The following is a 24356-nucleotide window of genomic DNA, read 5'->3' as shown; positions in this document are numbered from 1 at the left end:
TACCTTTCCTTTGGAAGTCAGCTTACCTATACCTGCTCCTACAACTCATCATGCACAAGATAAGCCCTTAAACACTCATCCCGTGCAAACCAGATCCAAGACAAAATTTCTCCAAACTGCTCTTGTGTCCACCTCATCTTGTAATGTTACAGAACCAGTTGCTAAAGTTACAGAACTAGTTACTGTATCCGAGGCTCTCTCTCATCCTTCACGAAAGGCAACCATGCAGGCTGAATTTGATGCACTGCAGTCTAATCACACTTGGGAGTTAGTTCCCGTTACTTCTGATATGCATCAAGTGGGTTGTAAGTGGGTGTTCAAAGTTAAAACCAATCCTGATGGTTCCATTCAATAGCTTAAAGCAAGGTTACTAGTGAAAGGATTTCAGCAGACTCCTGGGATTGATTATCTAGAGACTTTTGTCATGTGGCAAAATCTCCAACAATTAGAGTTATCTTGAGCCTTGCAGTTAGCTACGGGTGGGACATCCAACAAGTGGATATTAATAATGCATTTTTGAATGGGGAGCTCACTGAGACAATTCACATGGTGCAACCGGAAGGTTTTGTCAGTTCACAATATCCTTATCATGTTTGCAAATTAATCAAAGCACTTTATGGTCTCAAGCAGGCACCAAGGGCCTGGTTTTATAAGCTTAAGAAGGCCTTTCTATCATGGGGTTTCTCACATTCTTTAGCTGATCCCAGCCTCTTTATCTATCGACACCAAGAAGTGTAAGTCTATATTCTGGTTTATGTCGATGATATTCTCCTCACTGGCAATGATTCAAGTCTGGTTCATAAGATTGTTGCTAACCTCAACACTCAGTTTGCTCTAAAAACTCTAGGTTCACTGCACTACTTTCTTGGGTTTGAAATTACAAGAGATAAGTCTCATCTGCACATAGACCAGGCAAAGTACGCAAAAGACTTACTGGTTAAAACCAAAATGTTGGATTGTAATCCCTGCACTACTCCCATGGCTGTTGGCACTAAATTAGCTCTTGAATACAGTGAACCATTTGAGAATCCAACTTTGTATCGGAGTACCGTTGGTGCACTTCAGTATCTCACGTTGTCTAGGCCTGATGTCTCCTTCTCAGTCAACCAATTGAGTCAGTTTTTTAAGGCTCCAACACAGTTGCACTGGCAAGCCTATAAAAGGCTTCTTCGGTATATCAAAGGAACCTTAAACTATGGAGTATTATACAGTCCTAATAATAGATTTAATCGAATCTGCTATACAGATGCTGACTGGGCTTGCAATCTTTCAAACAAACGTTCTACCAGTGGGTGTTGTGTGTATCTTGGATCTAATCTGATTCAATGGAATTCCAGGAAGCAAAAGGTGGTAGCTGATAAAAGCTTGAAAGTATATATTTTGTTAGTGATGTAATTGGATTATTTGTGGAAAAATGTGTTTAATTTGTGGAATTTGAATTAATTATTTCATAAATACCTTTTACGGGATCACGGGTGTATTTTGAGTATTTTTAGGTTCAAACCGATATTTGAAGGAAAAAGAATGATGTCAATGGAATTCGTGACGAGTAGGAGCAAATGGTGCAAGAATCGGAGTTGAAACGAGAAAGTTGTGACGCGTCGAAAATACAACGTAAAATCTGGAAATCCTTCAAGATGAGCATGCTTTGATGTGTTGATCATAACTTGAGCTGTAGTAATCAGAATTTGACGATTCTGGTGGTGTTGGAAAGCTTATTCAAATAGCTACAAAGTTTATATTGATTAATTCACCAAATTCTGAAGTTCACAGACTCTGGGGATGGAAAGAACGATCACCGCAGCGACCATTTCTCATCGTCGCAGCAATGGGTCACGGGCCTGTTTGGATTATTGCATTCTCCTAATCCAAATTTGAGTGGGTTAAGGATTTTAATTCTTTTCCTAAGTAAGATCAAAACCCTAGGATATAAATAAGGGTCTTTAAGAAGTTTTGAAAGAGATTTTTGAAGGAGGAGAAATGACGGCTACTACTTTAGAGATTAGAATTCTTGCGATTCTCGTTCACAAATTAGAGAAGTTTTTCTATTTTTCTTTCTTGAACTCATGTTATTAAATACAATGGTTGTTTTTATTACTTTAATTATGAACTAAATCTTTTTTCTATGGCTAAAGATGTAGCCCAATTTATGAATATGTGTTGATTTAATTTGTTGTTAATTCTTATTGAGCATTTAATTCTAAGTTTTATTATTGTGCATAATGCTTTCAATTCTTAAGGATCCGAGAGTTGAATGATATCATGGGTTGGGTTGAGATCGAGAGATAAAACTTGATTTGTTTAAGGCAATAAAACCATAGATTGAGCGAACGCTAGAGTTAGGTTACTGTGATCTGTGAGGCTTTGATAAATTATATAGAACTTAATGATCTCTTAACTCTTAAATCCAACTTAGAGATATTTTGGGTTGTTGCTTAAGGGTTAATTCGCTAATTGCTCGAGAGAAAGTTAGTGGAATATAAGGGAATTTGGCCTTTAGAATAAGCTTAATTAGGTTAGCAATAATTGTCAATGCATAGGATTAAATTGGTGTGAAATCTATGCCCTAGGTTTAGTCATATTGATTTGTTTACCATAGTATTAATAAAATTATGCCTTTGTTTAATTTTTAATTTGTTATCTTTTTCATTAAATTCATTCTTAAAATTCTGTTTCATCAAATAGCAATAAAATAGACCAGTTTGGTACTTGGTAGGTAGTTCTCTTGGGATTCGACACTCGTTTACTCGAGCTTTATTATTTGCGTGATTTCGTACATTTGCGAATAGCATGTCAGTAGCATTATCCTCTACTGAAGCAGAATATAGAGCCTTAGCTCAAGGTTCCATTGAGTTAGCATAGTTTTGTATTCTGTTTTCTGAAATTGGGCTGCCACTACCAGAGGTTCCTATCATCTGGTGTGATAATCAAAGTGTCGGATCGTTGGCTTCAAACCATGTCTTTCACCATAGAACAAAACATATTGAGGTAGATGCTCATTATGTCCGGGAGGAGGTTACCTCTAGCAAGCTCAAAGTGCAGTTTGTTCCTATTGAACATCAAACTGCCGATATATTTACTAAAGCCCTATCAGCTTCCAAATTTGAACTACTTCGTGAAAAGCTCAATGTTAAATCACCTCTTGCTGTGCATGGAACTTATGGCTTAGTGACTTCTACGTCTGGTGCTTAGTTGAATTATCCAATTATCTTGAGCAGTTCGTGAAGTGCAGCAGTGCAAATGTGCAGTTTTCTTTTATGTTCAGTTTCCGAGCACCGCGAGCACCTTTTTCGAGCACTTCGAGCACTGATCTGGGAAATGTAGAATGCAGCAATGAAATGCAGCAAGTTTTCATGTGTTCTTGAAGTGTAGCAAGTTTTCGTGTGTTCGTGGAAGGCAGCGAGCATCGAGTATCTAGTTTTCGTGTGTTCGTAGCGAGCAGGGAGTTTTCGTGTGTTCGTGAAATGGAGCGAGTTTTCATGTGTTCGTGAAGTGCAGCGAGTTTTTTGTGTGTTCGTGACGTGCAGCGAACAACGAGCAATAAGTGTTCGTGTGTTCTGTTACTTGTTAATTAGTTGAGAAGGTTTTGTTGAAGAAGGGATGTTAGAATGTAATGAAAGAACATAATGAAGAAGTAAAGAAGTGTGAGGTAAAGAAGTGTGGACGTTTTGTTGAAGAAGGGATGTTAGGAAGTAATGAAATCTGAGCGTTGATTATAGATGACGTGTCAGGGAGTTAGTTTTATTTCTGTCACAGTACACATGCAAAATACATGCAGTGCGCATGTATATATAAAACACTTTATGCATGTATCATTGAAAAATCATCATCAATAATACAGATCTGAATTTTCTCTCTCTTTTGCTCTGTTTTTCTTGCATTTTTTGTTAGTGTTCTAAGTCAGGAAAAACAGAGCAAAAGAGAGAGAAAATTCAGATCTGTATTGTTGATGATGATTTTACAATGATACATGCATAAAGTGTTTTATATATACATGCGCACTGCATGTATTTTGCATGTGCACTGTAACAGAAATAAAACTAACTCCCTGACACGTCATCTACAATCAACGGTCAGATTTCATTACTTCCTAACATCCCTTCTTCAACAAAACATCCACACTTCTTTACCTCACACTTCTTTACTTCTTCATTATGTTCTTTCATTACATTCTAACATTCCTTCTTTAACAAAACTTTCTCAACTAATTAACAAGTAACATAACACATAAACACTTATTGCTCGTTGTTCGCTGCACGTCACGAACACACGAAAAACTCGCTGCACGTCACGAACACATGAAAACTCGCTCCATTTCATGAACACACGAAAACTCGCTGCTTGCTACGAACACACGAAGACTGGATACTTGATGCTCGCTGCATTCCACGAACACACGAAAACTTGCTACACTTCACGAACACATGAAAACTTGCTGCATTTCATTGCTGCATTCTGCATTTCCCAGATCAGTGCTCGAAGTCTCGAAGTGCTCAAAAAAAGTGCTCATGGTGCTTGGAAACTGAACATAAAAAAAAACTGCACATCTGCACTGCTGCACTTCACAAACTGCTCAAGATAATTGGATAATTCAACTAAGCACCAGACGTAGAAGTCACTGAGCCATAAGTTCTATGCACAGCAAGAGGTGGTTTAACATTGAGCTTTTCACAAAGTAGTTCAAATCTGGAATAACCATATTATGACGTCTTCAATCATATTAAATATAAAATAATTTTAAATAATCATAAAAAGAAAAATGATTAAAATCTCATATCTAGATGCTTTCTTGGAGAAGTTGAGTTACAATTTTTCAATCATTCCAGATACTACAAAGAATGACAAAGAAGGATAAAAAGACTTTATCACATTTGAAGTTATAAAATACTAATAAGTAGAAAACAAATAAAGAACTTTTACCTTATAATTGAAAAAAAAAAACTCCCAAATACTGGTTAGAGTTGAGGTATTTTTATGAGCATATATGTAAATTTATCATTTTAAAAACTGTTAGAACCACTGGAAAATAAACTCCGAAGCACAGGTTGGGTGTTTTAAAAATCGCTACTAAAAACTTCTTAATGATTTACCCTTAAAACTGCTACGGTAGTTCACTCTCATAACCGCTATCATGAAACTCCCAAACGGACCTAAGGTTATTAAATGAATTCTCACTAGCTGTTTTATACCACCTCCGTAACAATTCTTGGGAAGATTGTAGATTATTCATGTCAAATCACTACTATATGTGTCGTGATGAAATGGATGATAATACATATTGGACGGAATCTTTTACTGGTTATTATCTGAATATCAAATTTTCTCAAAGATTCATTCTTTCATTTGACATGGGAAGAAATTCGGGAACCGTGCACTATTCCTGAATATAGTGTGACTATTGGGTTATATGATAACAACTCTCTCTCTACTACTTTTAGATGGGATGGATGATTGTTTTGACATATGGGTGAGGAAAAAGAGATGTTGGACCAAGATATTAAGAGTTGGACCAATCATAAGAGTCCATACGCCACTTGGATTCTGGAGGAAAGGTGTATTTTTTTATGCATTCTAATAATCTAAGACTACTCTTATATGACCTTGGAAACGAAGAAATAAGAAATTTAGGACTCAAAAGTAATTTTTTTTTTTTTTCATATTTTTGGTTTCACGTAAAGTCTTATTGAAATCAAGCAAGAAGATAGCTTGCTTGAGAATTTTGACATTCCATGGCATATATTGGGTGTTTACTTACAGATGCATTTTTTTTTCTTATTGTCCTCTTTGCTGGCATGGCATAGTTTCATTTGAGATGCTCCCGTGGACAAAACTAATCAAGTATATCGCAAGAACAAGTTTATCTCTTGCATTTTGCACTTGTTCGGGATTGGAAAATTAGAAAAAAATTCCATTTTCCACGGAAGCCGGCTCGACATATTTGATCTTAGGTACATTTCCCTCTGGAATATTATTGTTTGGGTATGACCGGACAACTACCGATATCTATTAATATCTTTTTTTAGAATGTTGTTGTTAAATATCTATCTATCTATATCGTAAACTATCGGATCTGGTATTACTTAGTTGTGAAACTTGCAGACCTCATTAGTTGTGATATTGATCTTACGGGGGGAACGAAATCAAAGAAGGCTAACATTAATTATATTTTGCTTCAATAAAACTGCGTCTTAATACCCACCCATGGGTAGCTCAGCGGTAAGGGCGAACCAAGGAGGCTGTAAATGAGTAGAACCCACAATTCTAGGTTCGACTCTCTGTTGGGTGCAAATGTAGTACAATTGCCCATAGTTTACTTGGGGGGTCATGACGGTGGCTTGCTATGGGATAGCTCACTCTGAGGATTAGTCGAGTTTAAGCTCGTTAGCTTAAAAAAAAGAAAAAATCTAGGTCTTAATGTGATCATTCTAGGATTGGCTGGTCAGTGGAATTGCATTTCTTCTATCCCTCTCAAGCTTTGTATAGAAAGAAAAAAAGAAAGAGTGGCGTAGTTTCTTATGGTCAACTTGGTTTGCCCGAAATTATTGCCCTTCCACATATCATTTCTCTCTCTCTCTCTCTCTCTCTCTCTCTCTCAATATCTCAGGGTTTCTGAGCCAGCTTACACACACCTAGACTATTCCCCCGGGGCCCTGAAGTTGATGGCCAGGGAATCCTCTAATGGCTACCCCTTATTAGTAGTTATGGAGATTCGAACTTAGGATCTCTTGAGTAATACACCCAAGAGTCTCAAGTGAATCAGCAAGCTACCTAGAGGTAGTTCATATCATTTCTCTTTCATTGTTGTAGTTTCTTCTTTGGCATTTTATCAACTTTTAAGACCATAAAATCTTCATTGCCAACTGTATAATTTGAATTAGTTAATTTGATGTTAGTTAGGTTTGATCATTGATGTTCATATCACTTTGGCTCTGTCTCTCTCTCTCTCTCTCTCTCTCTCTCTCACACACACACACATAATTGCTAAGGACTAGGAAGATGTTGGTTAAGGGTTGACAGGTTATTTGCAAGTGTACGAAATCTCATAAGTAGTAAAGCTCAAGTAAACGAGTGTCGAATCCCAAGAGAACTACTTACCAAGTACCAAACTAATATATTTTATTACTACTTGATAAACAAAATTTTAAGAATGATTTAATGAAAAATAAAACAAACTAAAAACTAAACAAAAGCAGAATTTTATTAATACTTTGGTAAAAAGATCAATATGACTAAACTTAGGGTACAAATTTCACATCAATTTAATCATATGCATTGACAATTATTGTTAACCTAATTGAGCTTATTCTAAAGGCCAAACTCCCTAATATTTCACTAACTTTCTCTCGAACAATTAGCAAATTAACCCTTAAGTAACAATCCAAAATATCTCTAAAGTAGATTTAAAAGCTAAGAGATAATTAAGTGCCATTAAATTTACCAGAGCCTCACAGATCGCGGTAATCTATCTCTAGCGTTCGCTCAATCTATGGTTTTATTACCTTAGATTAATCAGGTTTCATCTTCGATCTCAACCCAACCCATGACATCATTTAACTCTCGGATTTATAAGAATTGAAAGCATTACAGATAATAATAAAACTTAGAATTAATGCTCAACTAAAATTAACAACAATAAAATCAACACATATTCATAAATTGGGTGTAATGACTTCTTTCTACTAGTATACTTTAAAATATATACAATAAAAACGTACATACTTAGCATATAAAAAATAGTTGGGCCCAATTTTTTTCTTTACTTATAAAATATAATTCTTTACATATACTAAAATAACAAGTACAAACACTTAGTAACGGTGGACAATAATGCCTATCCTCTCCGCTTGACGACTCCCTTTCGACCGCTGCTCACCTATTTCCTGCAAAAACATGGAAAAACAACGGGGTGAGCATAAAAATGCTCAGTAAGTAAATCCCTTAACTCCTCTCCTTCTTTGGTTCTTTCCTTACTTAATTCTCTTCTTCTTTCTTTCATTCTTAGTTCTTTCTCTTTTCTTTCTCCGTTTCTAATTCTTACTGTTCTTTCTTTCTTCCTAATTCTCGCTGTTCTTTCCTTCTATTTGTTCTTTCTTTCTATTCTTTCTAACCATGATGGAATTCATGGTAATGTGCATGAATGAAATGCATATGCAATAATGGATAAAAAATGCATTTTCTTTCTTCTTTCTATTTCTTTTCTTTTCTTTCTTATCTTGCTTGCTCAAACTTCTCTTTTCTTTGCTTGTTCAAGCTTTCTCATTCTTTCTTATTCTTGTTCTTTCTTATTCTTTCTTTTCTTATTCTTATTCTTTGCCGATCGGACTCGGTTGATGCATGGATTTGGAACATTGGCCGTGTGAGTGAGTACAACCCTCATCTACATGCACTCTTGCGGACCGTACAAATTCTTTATTTCTTCTTAGGCCACTCAATTAAGGTGGCGTGCATGTAAGAATTCTTCTTGGTACAACCCTCATCCACATATACTCTTACGGGTCATACAATTCTTCTTCTTCTTATGCCACTCAATTAAGGTGGCGTGTATGTGAGAATTTTTTCTCAGCACTCACGGTTCCCTATCGCACAACCTATTCTTTTCTTTCTTTAATTCTTTAGTGCTTATTCTTTATTTTTCTTTATTCTTAAAGTGTTTTATTCTTAAAATTCTTTATTCTTTCTTAAGTACTACATATATACAAATATATGCATATGGATGGCTAATGCTTAGAATTCTTACTTAAATGCACTCATGAAATGCAAATATGCCATGTTGCATAAAATTAAGGTTTCTACTCATACTCATGCTTCTCTTAGGCATTTTATCAAATAATAAATGTGTATATACAAACTTTACTTTAATTATAATTCTATTTGTTTCTTAAACCATCCAAAACGAGAGCAAAACTCCCATGTATCCTCATAATCCCTAAACGGCAAAACACTCCCAAAATTCTTCCAATTCCAACCGAATTTCAATCCATAATCATACAATCAAAAACACTTCTCATACTAAAATATATCCAACAACAAGCACAAATAATCATCAATCTCATCTCAATTTCTCAACAATCATAACATATACATGCTTAAAAAAATCTCTACTCACTTGAGCTCTTAAACCTTAACTTGAGTTGGAGTTTGAGTGGAATTTACTTACTTTATACTTGAATAGTCTCCACTAAAGCTCTCTACTCTTGTTTGATTCAAACCTTCTCTTACCCCTAAGCATAAACTTAATAAGAATTCAACTTCTACACAAATAAATCATATATATAAAGCAAGAATTCTTACCTCTTGTTGCCTGGGATCAAAACCTTATTAAATTCCACTCAAAAGCCCTCAAAATCCTTGGAAAATTGAGTGAAAATTTGAGAGAAAATGGAGAAGGAGAGTGGCGGTGGAAGGAGAGAAATAAGGGTTTCAATCCCGTACTATCTTGTTTTATAAACATACTTCCCCATTTCGCCCTTACACTTTCTTGGAAATTCCATCTTTGTCCCTTAGTCAATTACTATAATGCCCTCATTTTTATTGCATTCTCCATGAAATTCTATCTATTTTCACTCCCCACAATTTCAACTAATTTTGAGTGAAAAGACCATTTTATCCTTAATGAAAGTTTAAGGAATTTTCTTCATATTCTCCTAAAATAACTTTAACAAAAATCAACTAAGGGCTATAAAAACATATATTAAATTACATACCTCTGTGTGGGCGTTACATTGGGCTACATCTTTAGCCCTATAAAAGAAATTTTGTTCATAATTGTAATACTAAAACAACCATTGTATTCAATAACATGAGTTTAAGAAAGAAATAGAAAACTTCTCTAATTGGTGAACGAAAATTGCAAGAATTCTTATCTCCGAAATAGTAGCTGCTCCCTCTCCTTCTCTAATCTCTTAAAAACTAAATAAAGACCCTTATTTATAGTGCTAGGGTTTGGAGATTAATTAGGAAAGAATTAAATGTCTTAAACCATTCAGATTCGGACTAGGAATATACAATAACCCAAATAAGTCCGCAATCCATTGCTGCGGCGACATATAGCGACCGTTCTTTTTGTCCCACAAGTCTTAAATATTCAGAATTTGGAAAATTTATCAACACAAACTTTGTAGCTATCTGGATAAGCTTTCCAACGCCAAAAGAATCATCAAATTCTGATTTCTACAGCTTAAGTTATGATCAAAACATCGAAGCATGCTCATCTTAAAAAATTTCCAGGTTTTAAGTCTCATCTTCAACGCATCATAACTTCTTCATTTCAATTCCGATTCTTGTACCGTTCATTTCTACTTATCACAATTTCTATCGACATCATTCTTCTTCATTCAAATATTATTTATAATCTGAAAATACTCAAACTACACCCGTGATCCCATGAAAAGTATTTATGAAATAATTAACTCAAATTTTGCAATTTAAATACATTTTTTCACAAATAATCCAATGGAATCACTAACAAAATATGTATTTTTAAGCTTTTATCACTAATGCTATTGCAATTGTAAGAATTGAATCACAAGTTAGACAAGGTATGAAACTTCTAGGCTTCGTTTGGTTGGTTTTTGGGAATACTATTATTAGTATTCCCAAAAAAGTTAAACAGTAAAATGCCCAAAAACTCACAATATTATCCAATATTATTCAACTTTTTTTAAATCCCCTAAATTTGTTAATTTAATTAAATACCCCTAAATATTTTTTTTTCGAAATTGCAAAAACACCCTTAAACCCACATTATACCAGATTCCGGCCACCACTGCTGGAAGTTGGCCGGAATCTGATATAATGGTGCCCTACAGGCTAAATCTGGTCGGTAGTGCGCCGATCTAGCCTTTTCCCGCCAGATCCATGGTGGATCTGGCCAGAAAAGGCCAGATCTTTGGCCGTAACCAGACGTCAACGACAGCCGTATCTTTGGCCGTCGTTGACGAGCAAATACGGCCAGATCTGGCCAGCAAAGGCCATATCGGCGCACGATCGGTAAGACCCAGCCGTTCATGCGCCGATACGACGACTCCGGCCACCCTCTGGCAGTGGTGGCCGGTTGTGATTATTCAATGGGTGGGTTGGGGTTGTTTTTGTTAACTTTCAAAGTTTTATTATAGGGGTGTTTAGTAAATAAACAAACATAGGGGGTATTTTTTTAATTTTCAAATCCTACATCGTAATACCCGCCCAATTCAACTTTTTAAAAAAAACTTTTCTAAAAACTGCAAAAAAGTGAACCAAACAGAGCCCTATTTCTTTCTTTCTCAGTATTGGTCTATAATTGTTCCATTTACATGAAACATAAATTGATCTTCAAATTACTAGAAAACTGAAATTTTGTGATTGTTAGATCACGAAAGGATTTATTTGAATTTGAACCTTAAGAGTAGACAATGACGACAAGCATGGAAGATTTGTCCGAAGATATAATAATTGAAATTCTATGAAAACTACCAGTGAAATCTTTGATGAGATTAAGATGCGTCTGCAAATTTTGGTATGTTATTTAAAAGACCTAGTTTTATTTCTAAACATCTCAAAAATCTAACTCTTACAGAGATCCCATTAATAATGACAATAATGCATTACCATCGGACACTCTTTTTATTCTTATATAAAGTTAAATCTAACTCTGACTAAATGTAATTATTCCTTCAATGTGAAAGTATAAAAAACTCTGTACCCTAATTGATAATATCCCTTCACTTTATATATGTTTTTTCACTAACTTTAGCATTTTTTTAGATAATTTTTCAGTTTTGGTTTTAAAATTTTATGAAATTATATATGTTTGATATAATTTCATGACTTTGATTAATAACGTATAAATTGTTAGGAGATCACGCACTAAAAAACATACATTCGAGATTAATAACACAAGAATAAAATTACATTACATAAAAAAACATGATATTACGTGGTTCGATATAACTCGTCTATATCTATAGATAAGAGAAATTCATTATAGTTTTATGAACACGATATATAATAGTACACAACACCGTAAATCTGATACATAATTGATAGAGCAGAAACAATTCTCTTGGTACATAATTAATAAAGTAGAAACAATATTAGTTCTTAACCACGTTCAACCTAGTACCTAGAGCAGGGGGGACCCAGGCCCTTTGAGGGTAGGCCCAGGCCTGCCCTCAACTTTTAAAAAAAATGTGTAAAGTTTTTTTAAAATGTTAAGAACAAGTAAAAGTTAAAAAAATATAAAAGTGAGGCTTTGTTTTTTGCGTATTCCACTTTTTCTTCCCCAATTCCTATTCTCTCTTTTACTGTAATTGTAAAAGCTCTACAGACTACATGTGACGGTTGGGTTCAACCTGCAACAGAAATTAAAAAAATCTCCCTCTCAACTTCTCTCACTCATGTCTTGAAGGTTAGTCTACTAAAATATTGAAATTTTAAGTTTAAATAAGATTGATGTTAAAATTTTGGGTACTTTAAGCTATAAAATGTGGAGAAAGGTCCACCCCTATCCGTCACTGATTGTGGCTGCCTGGATTTTTGAAGTCATGTAGAAATTGGTTGTTGAATATAGTTTTTTTCTGTTTTCAGAAAACTTGCTTTTTTATAATAAATATTTGTCCTTTGACTTTACTAGTTTATTTACCCTTGGTTTACCAGTGCGGCAAGGATGCCTGGTTGGTTTTTAACCAATTATTTCAGTCTTTGCTTAAGAGAATGATGGGGCTACATGGTGGCAATATTTGGATTTTTGAAGTCTTGTAGTAGGAAATTAGTTGCATACAATTGGATTGGTTATTGAAAAATCTGCTTGTTGCATAATCAAGAATTGTACACTTTTCCCTTTTTGGAGGATGCTTGGTCAATTTATAAACATTTGTTTGATTCATTGCTTAAGATAGCAAAGGGACTATTTATCGTCGAAAAAGTAAGATCTGACTGGTTGGCTAGAAAATATGGGAGAACAAAGGAAGCAATATTTGGAATTTTCAAGTGTCACCAAAAATTACAGAAATTTGTGAAAACTTTGTGGTGTAATTAAGTATTAGTCTCCTGATTTCTAAAAGAAACACTGACACATATCCTTTTGATTATGAATTTGTTTACCCTTGACTTGCTTTTGTGCCAAGATACTTGGCTGGTTTGTAACAAGTTGTTCAGTTCTTGTCTTTGTGAAGACATGATTTACCCTTTGGTTTGCCTTAGTGGCCAGACGTTGCTCTTTTAAATTTTGAATTTATTTTGAAACTTCCTTTTTAAACCTCACAAATTATGGGCGCCTAATCTATAAAAACGAATGGCCTCCATCTCTCATTAGATGCAATTAAATATTTAAATGTATCATGTATGGTGTGTTAAATTAAAATATGTCTTATGTATCGTGTATCATGTATTTAAATATATCATGGTTTGTTCATGTATCTTATTCAAAAGAAAGTTAATTAAGTTACTAAATTAATTATTTATTATTATTTTTTTTATAGGAATCTCTTTGACTCTTATTTTTTGGATCCCATTTTGGTACTAACTCATTATATGTTTATCGGATTTGGAATCAAAAGCATTAACAAATAAGATTATGATATCAAATTATTTCAAGAGACTGAAGAAAAGTCCAGCAAAAAATGTTGATGGAGACTCTACTGATATTGAGGTTAATCAAACCCCATTAGAAGAAGAAGCCCCACAGCAGCGACAACAACACCAAGTAAAAGAAGCTCAACCTTTAATTGGGATGTTCTTTAAGTATACCATTCTAACTTGATTTTTAGGTCAATACGCAGAGGATGTGTGGATCTTTAATCTAGACGATTGAGTTAGAATGTTAACGTCTGGATCTGGATTTGGAGTGATTGTAATCCATCTTTTTGTAAACCTTTGTATATTTTACTTTTGTTATAGTTGTAATTGAGCTCTAAATTTGTGTAGAATATTTTTGGTGGATTTGTGGTTGTTGTAAACTCTTTTGATTTTATTGGATTTAAATGAATCGTTAGATTCCCGTGGTTTTTTTTATCTCTTCACATTGAAGAAGTTTTTCCACGTAGAAAATTTCTTGTGTTTCCTTATGAATTGGATGTTATTTTCTTATGTTTTCACTAGCTGATTGGCAAACAGTGGTGGAGCGATGGGGCCCCCCCTAGGCAAAAATCCTGGGTCCGCCACTGACCTAGAGCGTAAACAATCCCAGTTTTTAAGATACTATCCATGGTGTTTAACAACCGTTACATCAAATATCTTATGTTTTTACATTCTCTCGTCACTTTGAATTGGTTCTCACTCGTTATATTTATATATAATATATGAGATATTTTATTTTTAATAAGACGCATATGTCAATTCTTAATAGAGTTTTTGTAATTCTATTCTTATTTATAATTGTATTTATTATTAAATAATTTTCTTAAAAATATTTAATTTTAAATCAATAGAAAAACGGGTCACAATGAACCAAAAGAAATTTAACATGTAAGTCCGTTACATTTTTACATGTTACTCGCATGGTCATAAAACATTATGATCCCAAGATAAAATGGTTTTTATGAACCACCTTGTGAGATGTTAGCTATTTTCCAGTGCACCCACTATTTCTGAAAAATTAATTTTACAATTTTATAAGTTATGTATTTATAATGGAAAGAGAGTACTTAAAAGTTTAGGAATTTCCGCTGTTAACACTCCGTAATAACTCTCTCTAACTTCTGGACCTTGAAATGGATTGATCTCGACGTGACTGTTAAGCTTATGGCTCTTTCTTCAATGGAATCTGTTGAAATAAATAATTGCGCTCTCTCTTTTCCTTTCCATCTTCTTTCTTTTCAGACAGAAAGAAACCCTAACCCGAACCCTAGCTCTAGCTTGATAAAATCTTTGGTTATGGAGAATTGGAGATTATTATTATTATTATTAATTAATTAATTTGTGCATTTTGTGTGATGAGAAAAGGCATCAAAAGATCTTGTTTGACAGTGGATCTATGAATCATTGGGGATTGTGTGCTCACAAGTCATTCGTAGTCTAATTCTAATGGTGTTTGGGAAGAAATTAAGCACACAATACAGGCCATTTTCATGCAGGCCTTCTGGGTTTATGAGCTCTCAGTCAATTCACCAGCTTTTTTAAAGACTTCATTAAACATAACACGTAAACACATAAATAAATCGATAACTATCATACATACATGCATTGTTGAAAAATCATGGCCTACAGTTTGAACCAATCAAATTAATTAATTACGAAAATAATTGAAGAATAAAGATAAATTGATAAATATTTTTCATAATTTTCTCTCATAGATATTAATATGACAGTTTACAATGGGTCAATTCTCATTTGATCAAACAAGACTTATTGCGAACTAATCAATTACGAACTGATATATTATATTTGTGAGACAAAGATATTAAAAAAAATTTGTGAGTGTAGTATTATCGTATAACTTAATACCCATTACTATATAACCTAATACCCGTTACGAAATTGTTTCTCAAACAGTCATTACCATTAATTTTATAGACTTTTATATATTAAAATTAAATTGATTGAGATTTTATTTTATATTTTAACATTAATAGGAACCAATAAACCATTAATCAATACCACTTGATTATGTAACGTTGTCTTCTATCTAAACTTTCTTATCAAAATAAGTTACCTTTTCCATACGAAGGCCTAGATTGTGAATAGCTTAGCCTTTGATACAAATTTTATAAATATAACAGTTCTGAATTGCAATACTCTATCATCATTAGATTGTGGTCCGAACACCCGATTCCCAAAAAAAATAAAAAATAAAATAAAAAATTTGCGGTCACTACATGTACAGTTAGGGTTTATATATTACAATATCATCTCGAAGTTTCTGCACACAAACTTTCTCCCCGTCGATTCGAGACACTAAACACAAACTTTCTCCAGGCCGATGCAAGACACTAACACAATCACCTATAAAAGATATCTCTGTTAGTTAAATGTAATATTTTTAATAATCTATTATCTTTTATGGTTAAATGGTTGACAGTTTTGGACAAACAATTAAAAATTTAAACAATTGACTATTTTGCTGCTGTTATAATTCTTGAATATGAAACTAGTGAATTGTTTGACCAACACTATTGAATATGAAACATTTTTACATTTAACTGCTATAACATTTATTTGGGATGTTAATGTTAATTTCTCAAAATTGGAAGGAGTTTACAGTTTACACCACAAAATGACAATGTAATTATCTCCCTATAGTTATCAAAGTTGATCAATTTAGATTTATCATTACGCAACTTCAAAACTATAGTATAATCCTTAAATTCCATTGCAAAAATTTTATAGCCGTGAGGGAAAATATGAAAATTACATGTAAAAGACAAAATTGAAAATAGTCAAAGAAGGCTTACCTTTTTTTTTTTGGTGATAAAACTGGAAATTTTATAAAAGAAAGAATCTAAGAAACAACTGGGAGAAAAAAGACCCTATCAAACTAAGAGAGCAACTTGGACAGCCCCAAGAGCTCAACAAAGGGTTTTACTTTTACAAGAGTGGAAACTGAGAGAAAAAGGCAGTATGTCACCGTTTTTCTTTATACATTTATTGAATTGAATTCAATTTTAATATCGATTGCTACACTACTATTCACTCTATCGTCTTTCTTCCGGGTCCCAATAAACTTCTTCTTATTCTTCCAAATTTACGTAATTCAGAGGGTAAAAGATCATGTGCAACAAAAGAGAAAGAGAGAGAGAGAGTCTGAAAAAAAAAAACAAATTGTCTTTAATTAATTGTTACGTCAAATTGAATTTTACTTTCACTCCTCCTGCTATTCTTGTACTTTCTCTCGTTTCACTCCCCGTTTACTTGTTGAATGAAAGACACAGTTTCTCTCTTTACATACTTTTGGAATGTCAGCTCTCTCTGGTTTCTCATTTACTTCTTTTCTGATTAATTAAACTTTGAATTTCGATCTCAATTCAATTTCAATAAACCCTTTGGCCTTTTTGGCCTATTTATATCACTTCACCACTCAGCTCAACTCTCACAAAACACAACACAATGTCTTCAACATTTCACTTTTCTGTCTCTCTCTCTCTCTGGTTTCAGCTTTGTCTTCAAGCTTTCTTGCCATTTCTAGCAACGGAGTTCTTTGATGATGATGACAAATGGAGATTCATGGACCATGCTTCTAGGGTTTGATTTTTATGGTGCTATCCCAACTGAGCTTCTTTATAATTTTTTTTTTTTAATTTTTGTTTTCCTTTTTCCTTTCTTTTCTTGACCTTGCAAGGCTTTTTCGGTTTTGCATCGCCTTCATGGCCGCCCTCTACCCCGTCCTATTTCTTCGCCAACCTTGCCAATCTCACCCACTTTTCTGTGTTTTCTTCCTCTTTTATCTCTCTAATTTTTATTTTTACTTTCAACTTCACCGACCCTCCCATGTTCTGCATTTCTTCTATTCCTCCTGAGCTTTGTGTATATATCAGTGCAAAATATGTGTATTTTTCCCTGTATTTTGTATTGTTTCTTTATGTCTATTGTACTGCTCGAAACGTTGCTGCAATGAGAACTATCTTTTCTTATGTACGTTCAATGTTGTTATGTGCAGGCTTACTGTTAGTTTTTTGTTTTTCTTAATTAATCGACTGTAATGTTTAATATTTATACGAATTATGATTACGTAATTTTGGCTTGGCTTTTGCTAATGTTTTCATGTAATCAAAAAGAGCTATATGGCCGACCAAAAATGAAAGTTATTGCAATGGACAAAAAACCATGACCCTTTTCAGTTTTATACTTGTTTCAGTTCCTACTACAGGTAACTTTTTCTTCTTATTAATGAACCCTAAAAGCTGGTAAGATTCAAAAAGTTGAATATCAAAGCAGGAAATTATCTCAATAATTAAATTAGAATTACAATAGATTGGCAACTATCGGGCTTGTTATTGGCACTTTGAAGATATAATTAATTAGCCAGTCAATGAGACAATTGCCGCTATGGTTTTCTTTATTTTTATTTGTTTCTGTGTCCATACCTTCTTCTGATCCCAGAGCAAATTGCATTACAGTTAACTCCAATGCTTTAAAAGTCTCATTTAACGTAATATTGATAACTTCAACTTCAATATCACACAGATGTAATGGTATCGTTCGGCTACTATATGTAGCTAGCATGCTTAATCTACCATGCATTGAAGTTGAGGTTATAATTGATTTGTCCAAACGTTGATAATGAAAAAACTGATAATATAAGTAGCATAATTACGAAAATTTGAGTGACAAAACTTATTTTTGTTTTTTATATTTTGGATAATATTTTTGAAAAAAGTAAGAGTTGAATGGTAATATGAGTAGGATTTAAAAATTAATAAAAAAATTTTTAGGTTTGTTAATTTACTAAACAGTAATAAGAATATTGAAAATTATAAAATTATCCCCATCCATCTATTAAATACTAGCAATCGGCTACCATTGCCAGAGGGTTGCTGGAATCATCGTATCGACACATGATTGGTTGAATTTAGCCGATCGTGGTTGTGCGTCGAGATGACATTTTCTAGCCAGATCCACCGTGGATCTGGTCGAAAAAGGCTAGATCTATGGCTAGATCTGGTCATGTTCTGGCTGCGTTTGATGGTCAATGACGGCCAAACATATGACTGTCGTTGATGGTCAACGATAGCCAAAGATTTAGTCGTCAACGGCTAGATTTTTGGCTGTAGATATTGCCTTTTCTAGTTAAATCTACGGTGGATCTGGTCGAAATAGGCTATATTGGCGCACTACCGGCTAGATCCAACCAGTAGTGCGCCACTATACTAGATTCTGGACAACTTCCGATGGTGGTGGCCAAAATCGGGAAAATGTGGGTGGTGAGAGTGTTTTGATTAATTTCTAAACTTTTTTTTGGTGTTTAGTTAAATTAACAAACTTAAAGGGTTTAAAAATAATTGAATAAAATATAATAGTATTTTTAGAATAGGAAAACACATGTGTATGTTGGAAATGATTAGAATATGATAGGGGAAAATAGGGAAACAAACGCGCTTACTTTCCTTAAAACATTTCTATCATAACCCTTAGTGGCAACTTTCAATTCTTGATGAATTTTTCTAAATTCAAAATTATCAAAAGCTGAGAGTTGTCTGGTAAAGGTTATGAATAAACCTTTATCGAAATTTTTATATCTTAAACAATATTATATTAAAAGAGGAAATCTAGTATGCAGAACTAGCTAATCATGGGGCGAGTGTGTCACGCATGCTGATGTGACAATCTATGATTGGCGATTGTTCATATCACTATGTATCCTATTACAATATACACAATCAATTATAAATGAAATATGTTTCACTCGTATTGATGTGGTATATTGTTTGATCGAGGCTATTTACCTTAGAGACTTGATGCGGTTACTAGTACTATAGAATGCGAATGACATTCGGTTTTTCAGATTTTCAAGGGCCGTTGGAGGCGCATTGGACACCACACGACGTGCGGTGCTCTTATCACCCAACCCAAAATTCAACTACGAGTTTTTTAATTACAACAACTTAGATATACGCTTTTGTAGTTGACTAACTAGAATTACTATAGCTACTGGCACTAGACTAGCTCTTCAATGGATATTCTGATTGTACTACAACATATGATGCACAAAAGTATTTTTTTTAACATCGATTAAATTTGGATTCACAGAAGACTTTCTGAGCGATTGTTACTAATCAAAGTTGTCTAGTATTGTACGTAAATTATTATGATCAGACCAAGATTCTCTTTAAATAAGTAAATACAAAGATTTTAGTTACAATTAGCATAAAAAGGAAATATTTTGATTATCTATGTTATAAATAAATAAATGATATGTAAATTCCTTAAAATCTTAGCGCAACTATTTATCTCCTAGTACGAAATATCAATGAATACTTATGTGCATTTCGGCCCGGCCCGAACCGAGTTACAGTTATTCATTTTACCTAGATTATTGACCGGGATTACCCGAGCGGGTTAATTTTTTTTTTTCCTGATATATTTTCCTTTTAAACCTTTGTTGCACTTCGTTCTCTTTTCCTATTGTTTTTACCGCCAGGAGAGTGAGTGCGGTGGAAGTTGAAGTTAGAGAACGAGTTGATGAAGCCATTTAAATTTTTTGCTGGGATGAAAGTTGTCATCGAAGAATGATAGGACATCAAATTGGCAGAGAGCGGCAGGTCAGTGGCGGAACGTGCACACGTGAGGGGGCGTGGCGCCGCTTAAGTAGAGTCAGCTGTTCCGCAGCAATTACCAGCTCCTTTGCTGCAGCCTACTGGTCGAGACCCGGCGGCGCACAGAGCGTGTCCGCTGCTTTTATGAATTTGTGCCTAACACTTTTGGCGTCCAAGTCAGTCGTTGAATTTGATTTTTTTTTTTTTGTTAATTTTATGTTTCTGTTTGCTTGTTGAGAAATTAAAAGAGAAAAAAAAAAAAAAAGTTAACTCAACTGCTGTTCCTTAAAAAGTCAACAAAAATGAAGTTAGTGGCGGAACTATAAACAATAAGTGAGTTTTTGTTGTTGTTGGTTTTTTTTTTTTTTTTTTTTTTTTTAAATAAATGTGGATTGTTGTTTGTTTGCCGAGAAAATGGTAAGAAAGTTCGGATTTTCCGAAGGGATGATAAAATAAGTTTAACTAAACTGCGCATGAATAAAAGGTCAACCAAAATCCCGAAATTTAAGGGCACCACTTTTTTTAACTCAAATTATGAAACATTATTTTTAACCATTGGATCAAAAAACTGTTGGTGATTGAGATTCAATGTAATTTCTACTATTGATTCATCTTGGAAATCACATAATTTAAATGTAATCTTAACCATTCAAATACATGAAATGAAGAGCTAAAACATTGTGCTGTTGGTAAATTGAATTTGAGATTGATAATGTATAAAACTAAAGTTGACATATGGAATGTTGGACTGATAACAAAATAAACGGTGATGTGGGACATATGGAATTTCTATTATTAGTCACTCATACTGTACCAGGTTCTGGTCTGGCTTGGCCAGATTCTGAGTATACAACTGCATAATGCGTTTGTTATCGCAAATGAAATTAAATCAAGCATCTGATTCTGATTCTATAAATATGATATTGATGGAATTTTGGGTTTGTCAAGTTCTATTAGGATCATAAAAGATGCTTGGCCGAGCGTGAGTTTGAAGCATTAAAGGAACGGGTTGCAGGGAAGAGGACAGGGTTTACAAGAGTTTCCTGCATAAATGCTACTCTTCCTTTGTCACAGCTGTCAAGCGTCTCAGAAGATTTATGTGCTGCATGTAAGGTTTGTTTGCTTTCATTCTTTCTTTGTCCAAAACAAGATATATTGGCTTTTAATTTCCCATTGTCATATTAAAGAGCATGGAAGCAAATTTTAGATTTGGGTGTCAATTGTTATATTATGGAGAAAATTTGAGACTTATGATCGAAGTGTTATTTTCTGTTTATATTCCATCAATATTTGGATTCCGTTGGATTTTTGTATAACTCGTGTTTTTTTTGATATTTGACAAAGTTCCATGAGTAGAATAAAGAGAATATAAAGGAAAATTATAATTTCTTGTATACCATGAAATAGGTTTTGTTGAATACAGTTGATGAACATGATTGGTAAAATATATGTGTTTTATTTTTTATTTTTTAAGAATGTAGGTTCTACCTTTATGTACAACTATCATGTATGTTTAAGCTTTTCCTTGGTCTTGTGGTGGGCCCACTGACGAGAGTGGTCTGGTAGGTATATATGCAAATCTTAGAACCCAAATTGCACCTATCTAGATTGTCAATTTTTATGATATTAGTGTAATATCTTTATGGAAATTAGGCACAACTTTGATCCTGATGCTTTTGTTGTTTTATTTGTGGTTAGTTTCCCATATCATGTTGTAGTAAATGGTCTGTCTCATATGTGCTGTTTATGGTTTTTGACATAAATAAAGTACTCACTTTATTGCTTCCTTTGTCTGATTTTGTTAATCAGTACCATTCTTATATCTACTTATGTTCTAATTATGGAAGAATAATGTGAAGCTAGGCTCTGACTGTCATCCTTGCTGTCATAAGCTTTAAAATATGCATCTGGAAAATTTGTTTAGCTTTGCACATCATCCCGGACAATCAAGAAGAGCCAAATTAGTACATTGTTCATAAGGCACCCTCTAAAAAGGCATAATACATGGCACGCTATGTTTATAATTATAAATTAGTTTAATTTTATTAGTTTTGTATAAACATGTATTTGCTGTCAATAATGCTAAAAGTGGGCTTTTCCTCTATTTCTGTTCCAGCTCTCTCAGTCACCATAGAATTTGAGGATGTTTCTTAGTGTATATAATATATAAATAAACCAAATTCAGTACTGTTACTCTGTCATTGCACTCAGTCATATTTAGTTTTTCTTATTTTTTTACAGTTTAGTGATGATGGAGAAGATCGAGTAGTAGTTGGGACCCTTGATCTTAATCAGTGTCTTAGACTTCCTGATGAAATTACAGGAAAGAAACCTGAGGTAATTTGTAAGATGTCAGTTTTATTTTTTTAGATGTCACATGTGCTTATTTATATTCATAGGATTAAGTGTAATATATTGTATATGGTATGGTTGATTTTAAATGACATCTTTGTTCTTTATTTTCACCATTTCCTTTTCCATATGTAAGATTGTAGTTGTATAAAATCTTTATTCACACCATTTTTTGCATAAACCCATATTGGCTATAAAATTGTTCAAAGTTTTTAATTGAGTTCAGATGATTGTGTAGGATTATGGGTTTTTCTAGCTCGCCTGCCCTTTTTCATATTTATTTACAGAGAATTTTTTTTTTTTTTTTTAATTTTAATTTTTTAGTCCACAAAGTAATTCGTGCATTGTTGTATCTCTACATGTTTATATGCATCTGTATGCATAAACATACAAACATATGCTGAATTTTTACTTTTATGAAATCTTGAATGGGTTATATTTATTATTTCCCCTAATAACCAAAATGAGCAACCTTTAATAGGGGATTGGAGCTGATTTTGCAAGAGCATACCTGAGCAATGTATGTGTAGCTAAGGAACTTCAAAGAAATGGTTTAGGTTATGAACTTATTGCAAAGTCAAAGATAGTGGCTCGGGAATGGGGTAACAACTCAACACTCAACTATTTATCTTTTATATTGTCTGATTAATATACCCTGTTTTTTTTGCTACATATGTAATTTAGTTATCAAATTGTTGAGTTGTGTGTGAACATTGAAAAATTAAATGCAATCAAACTACAACAAAGGAACCCTTCCCCCCTTTCCTTAGATAAAGAACTTGCTCCCCCCTCCTGAAAACCAAAAAGAGAAAGAGAGAGAGAGAGAGTAGACAAGCATTTTTATATATTCATTCATTAATCACATCTCTAGTTTGCTATGTGTAAAAGATCTTCAGGCTTTTGATTATTTTGGTCTTTATTCTTTTATAGTGTAAAAAAGAAATTTTGGCTATAGACTTAATTTCGACCGGTTTCATGTTGTTTTGACAACGAATATGTGGATATGGTTGAGCATCGAAAATTTTATACTTGTTGATATGGAGTTCTGTCAATTGTCTTGTGGAGCTCTCAAACCTTTTAAGATTTTATAACAAACTTATACCAGAGGGTTAATTTTTGTGATTAAAGAAAATGACGTGCTTAATTTTCTTCTAAAAGGTTTTTCCTCTTTTTTCATATTATCTTTATGTTATTGCACAAGTTTTCATTTTATGATTTGCTAGAAACTTTTTACAGAGATGTTAACCAATAACACAACACTCTATGTGGGGTGGCTTGAAAGATGTTATCAGCTATCTCATTCCCTTGTAAATTGTTACTGTTCAAGTTCAGGCCAAGCATAATTTGTTCGTAACTATATGTTTCATTCACTCTTCTAGTTTGAGCCTTCAAATTTTGACATTGGTACGTAATATTATCTACAGTGCTGCACGACCTGAAGCATATTTATGTGAAATTTAGGTTGACTTTGCTGATTTATTTGCAGGCATAACTGATCTGTATGTCCATGTTGCTGTGAACAATGAACCGGCTAAGAAATTATACACGAAAAGTGGTTTTGTCTTTGAAAACGACGAGCCTGCATGGCAAGCCAGGTTTCTAGACCGGCCTCGGAGGCTTCTACTCTGGTTTTGTCTCTCGGGCACGCAGGATTTGTGATGTTATATCCATTTCCTCTCCCAAATGCTTCACTGCTGATTTGTTTGTACATGTTTATAGTTTCTGAATCTTCTTTATATTCAAAATGTATAAAGCTACTCTGAACAACATTGATCAGAAATATTTATACCTTTGTCATAATTGATCAAAAAGATGAGAAAAAAATATTTTTTCGTTCAA

At 33.7% G+C, this 24356-nt stretch overlaps 1 protein-coding gene across 1 annotated transcript; it reads left to right on the top strand.

Moving 5' to 3' along the window:
* Window positions 1-978: 978 nt before the first annotated feature.
* On the top strand, window positions 979-24356 carry LOC116143337. The gene is made up of 6 exons (XM_031428789.1): window positions 979-1172; window positions 20263-20341; window positions 21123-21278; window positions 22407-22502; window positions 22999-23119; window positions 24004-24356. The coding sequence occupies exons 1-6, from the start codon at window positions 979-981 to the stop codon at window positions 24174-24176; spliced, it is 819 nt and encodes a 272-aa protein (XP_031284649.1). The 3' UTR covers window positions 24177-24356.

This window comes from Pistacia vera, unplaced genomic scaffold, assembly GCF_008641045.1.
Source record: "Pistacia vera cultivar Batoury unplaced genomic scaffold, PisVer_v2 Contig43, whole genome shotgun sequence".
In the NCBI taxonomy this organism is placed as follows: domain Eukaryota; kingdom Viridiplantae; phylum Streptophyta; class Magnoliopsida; order Sapindales; family Anacardiaceae; genus Pistacia; species Pistacia vera.
Note: the sequence above shows the minus strand (reverse complement) of the source record. Positions and strands in the feature narration are given on the sequence as shown.